General features: G+C 32.6%; 1 protein-coding gene across 4 annotated transcripts; it reads right to left on the bottom strand.

Moving 5' to 3' along the window:
* Positions 1–5,748: 5,748 nt before the first annotated feature.
* On the bottom strand, positions 5,749–7,839 carry LOC127132235 (light-inducible protein CPRF2). 4 transcript variants are annotated; one of them, XM_051061151.1, is made up of 6 exons: positions 7,357–7,839; positions 6,951–7,192; positions 6,715–6,790; positions 6,513–6,638; positions 6,216–6,363; positions 5,749–6,138 (listed from the first exon to the last, which is right to left on the bottom strand). In XM_051061151.1, the coding sequence occupies exons 1-6, from the start codon at positions 7,690–7,692 to the stop codon at positions 6,080–6,082; spliced, it is 987 nt and encodes a 328-aa protein (XP_050917108.1). In that variant the 5' UTR covers positions 7,693–7,839; the 3' UTR covers positions 5,749–6,079. The 4 variants fall into 4 exon arrangements, with proteins under 4 accessions (XP_050917108.1, XP_050917107.1, XP_050917105.1 ...); XM_051061150.1 differs by having other exon boundaries at positions 5,749–6,125; XM_051061148.1 differs by having other exon boundaries at positions 5,749–6,363.
* Between the last annotated feature and the right edge of the window lie 3,362 nt (positions 7,840–11,201).

Genomic DNA, 11,201 nt, shown 5'->3' with positions numbered 1-11,201 from the left:
CACCAGAATTTCAGACTCCATACACCAGACGGGGGTAAATTGTTGAGGTTTGAAAAACTTTGGTTTAAAATAAAATCACTTGTAGAAATAGGGTTTGAAAACATTTTAAAAACAAATGAACAAAGTAGCAACGAGAAACCAAAGGAAAGAAAAAAAACTAGAAAGTAAAAGACATAAGGGAGAGAGAAAAACACCTAAGATTATATAGGTTCAGCCTAAAATGACTTACTCGTGTCCCCAAGAATTATTCTTGAGGGTATCCTATAAACTTGAGATATTTTAGAAGGATATACCGACAAACCTCCTTATACAAGGAAGTGAAGTTTTAAGGCTAACTTTCAACCAAACAACAAAAAGTAAAAATGATAGAGAAGTTATTTACTTAGAGGCCAAGATGTGTTATAAATTTGGAAATAACCATGGGCCAAATTAATTCCACAATCAATTAGGCTAACCGGTTATTGACATCTAATAAGCGACTTCTCAAGCCATAAATGGAAGATTTTGATATATAGTTGCTATCAATTCTAAAGAGACTGTCCCAATCGATTTTAGGCTCAACTTAGCCAAAACAATCGATTAGGTTATTGGTCTAATCGATTATTCAGTTAGAAAAAATCTTTCAATCAATCAGACACTCCTCTAATCAACTAGCTAGGCCTCAAAAATATTTTCAGGTGGTTTAAATAAAATAGAAGAGGCTTCTCAAATGTTTTTAGTGTGTGTGTGTGTGTGTGTGTGTGTTATTTTGTCATAGTATTTCCATAAATACCCTTGTGTATTTACAAGACACTGACCATTCAGAAAAACACGACCAAACGAGCTTTCACACTTCCTCTCTTTCACAACTTTGAAGCTTCAAGTCTTAGAAATATCATGAGGCTATTGTACTTTTCTGTGTGGTAACCTTGTAGCTTGGAAGAGTAAGAAGCAGAGTGTAGTTGCTCGATCAAGCGCCGAGGCAGAATTTAGAGCTATGGCACTAGGAATTTGTGAGCTATTGTGGATGAAACAAATTCTAGAAGACTTGAAGATACAATGTGAAGGTCCTATGACATTGTTTTGTGACAATAAATCGGCTATTAGTATTGCTCATAATCCTGTTCAGCATGACAGGACTAAACACATTGAGATTGACCGACATTTTATCAAAGAGAAGTTGGATAATGGACTGATAACTACATCTTACGTTCCTTCCGGGCATCAGCTGACAGATGTGTTAACAAAAGGCTTACCAACAGAAAGATTCAGGCAACTTACTTGCAAGCTGGGAATGATAGATATCCATTCACCAGCTTGAGGGGGAGTGTTGTAAATATTAGATTGTAAATAGTAATTATTTCTATTAGTAATGAGGCTCATTAGTCAAAGCCCATTAGGTTTTCAATTCTCTCTTATTTAAAGCATGTAAATGTAACATGTAAGAATCACTTTTTAATATATCAGTAAAATATTTTACAACAATAATTCGATACAAGTACCAAAAGTATTGGCCTCTAGGGCTTACACCAACAAGACCGGCCTGCCAGGCCCGAAAAAACATTGGGCTTGTGCCTTAAAATTAGAGCACATATTTTTCAGAGCTTTTTTAGCCCGACCCTAAAAATTGTATGGACCGTGGGTAGCCCGTTAGGCCCACATAACTATAAATTTTTAAAAAATTATATATATACTTATATCTTCTTACTTCAAAATAACACATTGATTTTTCTTACCTCAGTAAATTTTATCTTTATTTTATTCAATATTTCTCTTTTAAATTTTATACATTCATATAATCAACATTTTTTCCTCATATTCTATTAGTGTCTCTTATGTTAAATATACGAGTATTATTTTATACAATTTAGACATGTGTTATATTTAAAAATACATTATAGTATTTATAAAAGATAATATAGTACTTACAAATGTATTATGTTTAAAATAATATAATTTTTAATTTCATTTATAATAAATATTATGGGATTTTTATTTTAAAAAGTCCGTTTAAGATTGGGTAGCCCGAAGCCCATCTAGGGCCGGGCTCGGGTAGTAATTTTTGAGCCCATATTACAACAATAATTTTTTGGCCCAGTCCTAAAAAGCCTGAGGCGCACTAGGATTTTTCGGCCCAGCCTTAACATGTGTTGAATTACTGTATTTACCCTGTTTGTCTCAACTTAGTTGACAAGTAACAACACTGCAAAAACATCAGACTGAGTCAAGTGACTAAAGTTGGTCTTCCTTAGAAAGAGTATATGATTTTCCACATAATGAATTAGATGAATATCTGAGTGTACATAGCCTACGGTGGATGGAGAAGACACACAGAAATTTGGATCCAACCTAAAAGAGGAGGCATCACTCTTATACATATAGTTGTCACCTTCTTATGGTTCATCTGGGTTGAAGAGGGTAGAGTCGTCTCAACCAATGTTGAGGCCCTGTTCTACTCTTAAAAATAAGACCCTAATATAAAAGCACATTTTTTTTAAAACACTTCTATTTAAATTTATATTTGTAGATAATGTACTTAATTTTATCCAAAAGGACAACGAATGTATGAGATGTAAAATGTTATATTACTTTTTATATTTGTACTTAATTTTAAGTGTCCAAATTAATTTTCCTTGTAGTTCAACTCTTTCCATTCTTGCCATTGTTTTAATGCTATTGTGTAAATGTAATGCTCAAAGTGATCATTATTTTTGTGTCGAATAAAAAACCCATGTACTAGTAAGAGGTTTGTCAATATGTAGATATTTCGAGTCCCACGTCGAATATTGATAAATTTAGTTGTGAATATATTTGATGTCCCACATTAAATACGGATTAACCTTGAGCAAATAAATTTGGCTATAAATAGATTGTGTTAACTAGTACAGTTTCTTAATAATTAAGATAAGGAACAATCGCCCAGGTCCGGTAGTTCTACTCTTCTAGTTCCTGCCCATGTTTCAGTGCCATTGTGTAAATGTAATGCTCAAAGTGATCATTATTGTTGTATCTAAAATAAACCATGTACTAGTAAGAGGTCTGTCAATATAGAGATATTTCAAGTCCCACATCGAATATTAATAAATTTAGTTTGTCAGTATGGAGATATTTGAAGTCCCACATCGAATACCGATTAACCTTGAGCTGAAAATTTTGGCAATGAATAAATTGTGTTAACTAGTACAATTTTTCCATAAATAAGATAAGAAACAACCGCCAAGGCACGCCGGGTAGATATATAATTATAACGAAATGGATACTTTGCCACTTTCTAAATGAAGAGTTGGAAATAGTTGAAAATAAATCATATTTTATCGCTTTAGTACTAAAAAATTTAGGCCCCTTAAAGTTGGGGGCTCTGTGTTGTGGGTCTGTCTGTACAACCTCAGAGTCGGCCCTAGAAGTGGATTCCATCATGGGGTAGATCCAAAATATCAACAAATTCCTCCCAAGGCAGAGATATCTTGTGATAAAAGGACATGTTCACCCGACATGAACATACTATCATTTATCCATTCCAGTATGTATGTGGATTGAGAGATGTGGCATGAGAATAAAAATCTTGACTGGATCATGGGGAAGAATCCATTTCTCCAAGAAAGGAGGAAATCACTCCTCCATAATGCCATGTTTTCCCCAAAAGGGGGAGGACTAGGTACTGGACTAAGTTTGCCCCATGAAGACTCTATAAATATCTTAACCTTAGAATTGGGACAAAGGGGACTCATTGTGTAAGTGCGCCCTAGGCAAAAATCCATAGTCTCTCAAAATCTCTATGTGAGTAGCCTTTTTCTCTGAACTATTATACTTTTAGCAAGTACATTATTTAAGTGTGAAACTTGTGAATTTTTAAAACATCATTATTCTTATTTTTCTATACAACCTTATAAACCTTAATAACCTTTTTCTATTATCCACGATAATGTTTAGAGCCCTACCCGTACAAGTACGCTTTCTCTTAAAATATGTTTTATTACTGTACTACCAAAATTTCATACTTAATCATTTTGTCCTTAAAAGCCTCGTGCTTAAGAGATTGTGTACCGGTATATTTGTAGACTAAAAACGGTGTGTACTAGTATTTCTAGACCGACATATTTTGTCGGGATCCTTCATAGTCAAAGCACTTCGCTCTTACATTCCTCGTACTTGGAGAGTGCGTATCGGTTTGTCTATACCAAGTAGAGTGCCAACCAGAATTTAGTCACTACACATATAAGTCCAAAGCACACTCAGAAGGAACATGCAAGCTCGAGCACAAGCAACAAAGAGCTTGCCCAATTTTTGAGCGGGCTTTGATTGAGGTTGGTGTACCAGCTAGCCAATAAAAACCCGACCTCAGCCCACAAGTTATAGTTTGAAAAAAATTTAGATAGAGAGACAGAGGCTTAAATGATCATTATGACCATTAGACCCAAAAAATGGAAAAGCAATGATTAATTGACATAAATATAATAACAACCATAATTGACGAAGCAAGGAAAAACCGAGTTATAAAGGCCAAAAGATAACACAACGAAAAGGAAAAATCAATGAAGAATATTAAGATTGGGACTTGCCTGGCTATACGATCAATGAAGTTACACTTAATGTACATTTTTCCCATACATTTGGCGCCCACAATAGGCCTTAGAAAAATTGGACCATACTTGAAGTTTAATCCACGCGAAGTTACCACCAATGGCGTGACACTATTGTCGATTCCAACGATGTTGAAGATGGTGACGATGGAGGACCCTGAGAAAAGAGTAAAGTATTAAACAAGTCAAAGAAAAGTGTAGATTGCTCATATTTTCATCCAGATAAAGGCATACACATCTGTATTTCACACAAAAAGAGAGAGAAATTGTTTTCTAGAAATAAAAATGTGTTGACATGTCATCTTCCTTTAATACGTTCACCGATGCTTAAACGTAAACCCTTCTTAAACTCACCACACTAATATCTCTGATCAAGACGACTCCTTCTCCGACTTTAGTGATTACTCCAGCTTTTCTACTATCAAATTACGCGTTGAGACTTCCCCGGATGATTACCGAAACTGCATTGATGCTCGCTGTTGGAAAACCCAAGCCTTGCTCCTCGATAACCAGTTTCTAGCCACCACTAATATCACCCTAAAATGAACCTATATGCCAGACATTATTCACAAAGTTCTCCCACATCGGAGAATTTATTGCACTAATAGTCAAAATAGTCAACTTTCTATGTATGAAGGTTGCCTTATCAAAAAGGGAAATATATTCTAAATCTTCTAAAATAAATAAATAAAATGAGCGGTTACCAACAGATATTCACATGGAACCTAATGCAAAATTTTGGGGAAAATAAAAGGTTTTTATGGATACAAGAATGTATTAAAGATTGGTTGGTAAACTAATTTATTTGTCCCATATTATACCGAGTATTGTCTTCTTACTTAGTGTGGTAAGTTAAATTATGCATTCTCCTTTTAAGGAACACCTTGAGGCTGCTTACAAAATCCTGAGGTATCTAAAAGTTAATCCAAGAAATAACTTATATTTTAAGAAAATTAATGAAAAGAATGTTTTTATTTTCACTAATGCTGATTGGACATATGATCAATGACAAATTGAAGATCTACCTCTCAATATTATATCTATGTTTGGGGTGATGATGGAACTTGGAGAAACAATATACAAGAAATAAACGGTGACAAGACCAAACACATTGAGATAGATCACCACTTTATGAAAAAGAAATTAGATGCATATCATTTAACTTTAGGTCAACAAACTCTAAACATCCTTAAAAAAAAAGCATTTTCATTCAAGATAAATAAAAAAACATAAAAACCATTTACAATGTTAAACAATATATGTTCCAAACATGTTTCTGGGAGAATTTGTTTCCTTTAAGGCCTATTTGCTATCCTAATTCCTAACTCTCAATTTTCACAAGTTAAACCAATTAGACTAGCTCAACAATCAACAAGAATAGACCTTCTTTCCTTACAAAACATCCCACACAAAATGTTTGTTTCAGAATAACCTGTCCCTGAAAACATCACTTAATTAAACTACTCAATTACTTGTCTTCATCAGCACCACCGCGAATCCGATTCTGAAGATGTTCCAAGCTAGCCACTCGCGGCAAGGAGTTTGTTCTCCCTATCTTGTTCCCTGCTGCAGTGTTCATCTGCATATTGTCAGCTCTTATATTATGACTTGACATAAGATTACTAGAAGCTGGTTGACAGAAGTGATTATTTGAACCTTCAGGCACAGATGCATCAGCTGATGACTCAGAAGGGCTTCCATCAAATAATGACATTCCCATTCCCATTGATGATAACTCAGATATTTCATTAAACATCGGATTCAATCCAGTAAATCTCTTAACCGTCTCTTCAGCCATCTTCACCTGAAATCATAAACATGTTACATCATTGTTATCTAGTTGAGGAAGATATACTGGCGTTCACGCAGTCAGCGCAACGGTGACCATCTTGACATAATGGTCACCGATGTGCTGACTGCGTGAATTCAGAGTATCTCTATTGTAGGATTTACCTTTGCTCTTAAGGTTTCAACATCAGCTTTTAATATTCTGTTGTCAACAGCAGAATCATTGTACTTTTGAGTCACATCTGTTAAATTCTTTAACAATGAAGATTTTTCACCTCTTAATTGAGAAACCTAAGATAGAATATTATATCAGAAAAAAAATAGTTATTTGAAAGATTAAAATGGAAACATAGATCAGAATGCATACCTGTGTTTCAAGCTCAGATAAATGAGCTTGTTTTCTTCGTCTCGAACGTCTAGCAGACTCCCTATTAGAGAGCATCCTGAAAGGCAATTTCATTAAGCATTGACCTCTACAAAGTACAAACTATCCTAAAGAGCTTACAAAAATAAGCTGAAAAACAGTTTCTCATCAGATAAACTCAAATAAGTCAATCAAGACACGGTTTAGACAAGGTTTGTTATGCAAAACACATTCATTACCTTCTTACTCTTTTTGCATCAGAAGGATTCATGTCTCCATTCATATTAATCTCTCCCTCAGCTTCTTCATCATCTGATGAACCACTTGTTGTTGACCTGATTGAAACAACAGGCTTCTTTTGACCTACTTTCATCCCATCTTTATTTAGCAATTTAGATGAATCATTTCCAGAAGCTCCAAGTTCAGAAGCATAAGCTGCATGTGATCCATTGTCTGGTTCCTGAGATTTCACCAAAGTTCCCTATTGCCATAAACATCAATTAGACCAAAAACCTATAAAGCACTAACTCAGACACAGACGCTACGCTGATACTGACACGTTGTCACAGATGTATTAGTCTCAGACAGTAACACATATCAGACACCATTCGAACTATTTAGAATTATAGAGAAAGAGATATATACCCGAGACATGGCGACTGCGGCGCAGGCGAGATCGAGCTTGGTTTTGAGAATAGCATAGTAATCCTGAGAATCATTGATATTATTATTATTATTATTATTGTTATTGATTTTGAGTTTGAGATCAAGGTTGGAAGAAGAAGTTGAAGTTGAAGTTGAAGAGGAAGAACAAGGCTTTGCATTAGAAGTATTTGCAGCTTCTTGTTCTTGTTGTTGAAGAAACTGTTGAAAAGCCCATTCAGAATCACTTCTATTCATCTTTGATTCTCCTTCTTTACCAGCCTTAGATGTTAACCAATATTGTTCAGTAATTTCTGCAATTGAAAACACTCTTTCCATTCTCTTTTTCTCTAAGCTTTTGTTGTTATCATATCACAATGACACTATTATAACAGTGTTGTTAATTCTAATTCTTGCATAATAATTCACAATCAAGTTTGAATCTTCAACAAGATTTTATTACCATAAATAAATTGATATGTGACATGGAATGACATGGCAACCTCATCCTTATCCATATAACAACCTTTTCAAACCAAATTGTTTGTTGGATAGAATATGTCGTTTTCATTCTACCAATTTGTTGTTATTAATATTATTATTATTATTATTATCTATTCTTGGAATCAAATCTATATATACCATGTTTTAAAGTGTATTTTTCTTATTCCAAATTATATTTTTAATAGACTAGTGGATTGGAATATTGGATTGAATCAATTTGAGGGAATACATTATTTCAAATTCATTATTTAATTTTAAAAGTATATTAATTCCATCACATTTTTTTTTATTTTGAATGGATTTTTTATTTTATTTTTTGAAGAAGATATAGATTGACTTTTAATTTTGTATATTGAAAATGATAGTTAGTTATATATCTTTTGGGAGAATTTATTTTTATCATTATGAAAAGAGGATTACATAATAGATATTATATGTTATAGTTTAAAAACATTATTCTTATTAGAACTTTTTCAAAAATAATAAAAATTATTATTAATTCATTTTTATAAATTAAAAGAGGAATTTTGATATTCAATAATATAAGTATTTATTATTAAAATATTTAACGTGAGAAAATTATAAACTTTTCAAAAAGATGTATTTAACTTTTGAAAAAATATTTAAATTTTTTTCGAACTTTTTTTTAATTTTTATCCAAAATAAATCAACATAAAATTATTTTTTATGAAAAAAAATTTTATTAATTTTTTATTTGAAACTCTTTCATAAAAAATACATATATTTATTTTATAAATAAAAACATATAAAAAGTTTATATTAAAAAACAATTAAAAAATTAATTCTATTATTTTATTATCAACGTATAATTTTTAAAATAACAATTATTCATATAATTATTAACTTTAACCTTAGAGACACAGTTAGTATTACTCTAAAATCATTTATATTAAAATATAATTGTAATAAAATATGAAACACGTCCTACGTACACTTCAATCTAGAGATTTGTCTAAGTATATGCTTTTTCTAATGTAAACAATAAACATAGTCTTATATCATCATCGAGAAGCCATTTTACTATAATATTTTCTTTCTATAATAATCTCACTCTCTCTCTCATCCATCTTGAATCTCAAGCTCAGCCTGTTTCACCATAGCATGAACATTTTCAAAAGTGTTGTTATTCTAAAATTTGAGAGTGCTCTTTAGGGACTTGAGCTTCTCAGATAAAACAAACATAGGGCATCCATAAATTTTGACCTTTCAACTAGCTTTAATAACCTCCAAACAATTAGGGTGAGTGGTCCACATATGCATAAATTTGAAAGATGAATAAGGCTCCATGGAAGTGAAGTTTATGCAAGATGTTTTGCAACAGAGATCTAGCCATTCCATGTTACAAATTTCCGTATCCATCCTTTTTAGGGTGTGTCATCATTTCCTAGTCTACCATTGGATCAGGTATAAACAATTATTTTTTTATTCAAATAAATTCAGTTTTTAAAAAAATTCCGAAAATAATTCATATTTCAGATAATTTTTCAAAATAATTCATTTTCAAAAAAAAACACGTCAAAGCACTGGTGTCAGACCAATTGGTTAGTACATTCAAATTTTAAGAACAGACGCTAATTGGATTGGCTTTTGAACCTAGTGTTGTCAATCCAATTGGCGCATATGTGTAACGTTTAAATGCAGTCACCAATTGACTTGGCAACAGTGTGTGTTGTGTTATTGTAGTATAAATAGAGGTCTGAGTGATCCATTTTTCCACATCTATTCCTATTACTTTGTAATTATGCTAACATGGTTCGTCGCCGCAAAGGAAAAATGATTTATTCGAGAGACAAGTCTCCGATAGAGATGCTATTCTAGAACATTTGTAGTTTCGAGAAATTATAGAGGGATTTGATTTGTTGGTTAAACGAAGACATACCTGAAGGCGAAAAAATTAGAAGTATTGAGAGACATGATGTCCTGCATGGGTGGGTGCGAGTTAAAAATGATAAGGATGTTAGGGAAATTATGTTTAGACTAAATGATATTAGTTTGATTGTTGTAATCAGTTATAAATATTGTATTTTAATGTTGTGGTTAAGTATTTTTATCTGTTTTGATATATGATGTATGCGTTGTTTATTTAAACCCGTTGTTGTTCGTTTTGTGATTTTTGGTTTCTTGTTGGAAAGTGTTGTTGTTTTTAAGTGAGTTTAAGTTGGGATGATGTTTGTTGTTAACATTGTTGTAACAAAAAGTTTTTAATATATCAAAATCTAAAGTTACACTCTCGTACCCACAAAAGTAAGTTCTTAACATTAACTATATTTGTTTACTTTATCGGTTATTATCACGTTCCACGCCTCTATTTATACTAAAATAACACAACACACATTGGTGTCAAGCGAAGTGGCAACTGCACTTAAAGTTTAGCCATATGCGCCAATTGGATTGGCAACACCAGGTGCAAAAGTCAATCTAATTGACGTCTGCTCTTAAAATTTGAGTGGAGTCGCCAATTGGTCTGTCACCAGTACTTTGACGTGTTTTTTTTTGTTGGAACATGGGTTATTTTGGAAAATCATCTAAAATGTGGATTATTTTCATTTTTTTAAACTAGGTTATTTGGGTAAAAAAATCTATAAACAACTCCCACAATTGAAAGATGAAAAATATCATTTTAATTAGTCCAATTTTGGAACTCTCTCATTAAGATCTTGGTAGTCACCAATGAGGCACCATAGAACTTTATGATTGTTCGGGATGTTGGATAAGTCAATCCACACGTTTCTTCTAATGATGTAATTAATTGAGGCATATATAGCAACAAGACCAAAAACCTTGTTGTCAATCATAATGGTGAAGGCTATGGCTTGATCACCGACATAAATGATGATAGGGTTTATGGAGCTCTTACATAAACACCAAAGGTTAGGCATCTTGTTAGGCATATTGTTTACAACAATAAGCTTGAGACCAAGCTTGAGAAACCAGTATAGAGAAAACATGTCCAAAGACATCCAGGGCTCCGCCACAAAAAGAAAATTAGGTTTGTTATAGGTAATAATTCTTTTAAGAGCCAATTTAGTAGAAGAATTGGTCATGCCCATAAAATTCGAAAATATACAAATCATTTTAAAGGGGTTGAGAAACCAACCTTTGGTTTGGTTATGTATCCACTAACTTGTTTTGATTTTTTCTTTTTCTTTTTAGCTCTAACTAGAGTGAAAGAGGGGAACATGTTGCCATCAGGAAAATCTTTTATATCCTCTTTCTCCTCTACATTGTTTTAAAGATTTTCTCAAGAGATTTACAGGAATTTCTCATTGTTAACCACAGAAGAATTCTCAATAAAATTAGAGTCATCGTCCATTAATTGAGTA

Source organism: Lathyrus oleraceus, chromosome 3 (assembly GCF_024323335.1).
Source record: "Lathyrus oleraceus cultivar Zhongwan6 chromosome 3, CAAS_Psat_ZW6_1.0, whole genome shotgun sequence".
NCBI lineage: Eukaryota > Viridiplantae > Streptophyta > Magnoliopsida > Fabales > Fabaceae > Lathyrus > Lathyrus oleraceus.
This window is presented reverse-complemented; position numbering and strand designations above follow the sequence as displayed.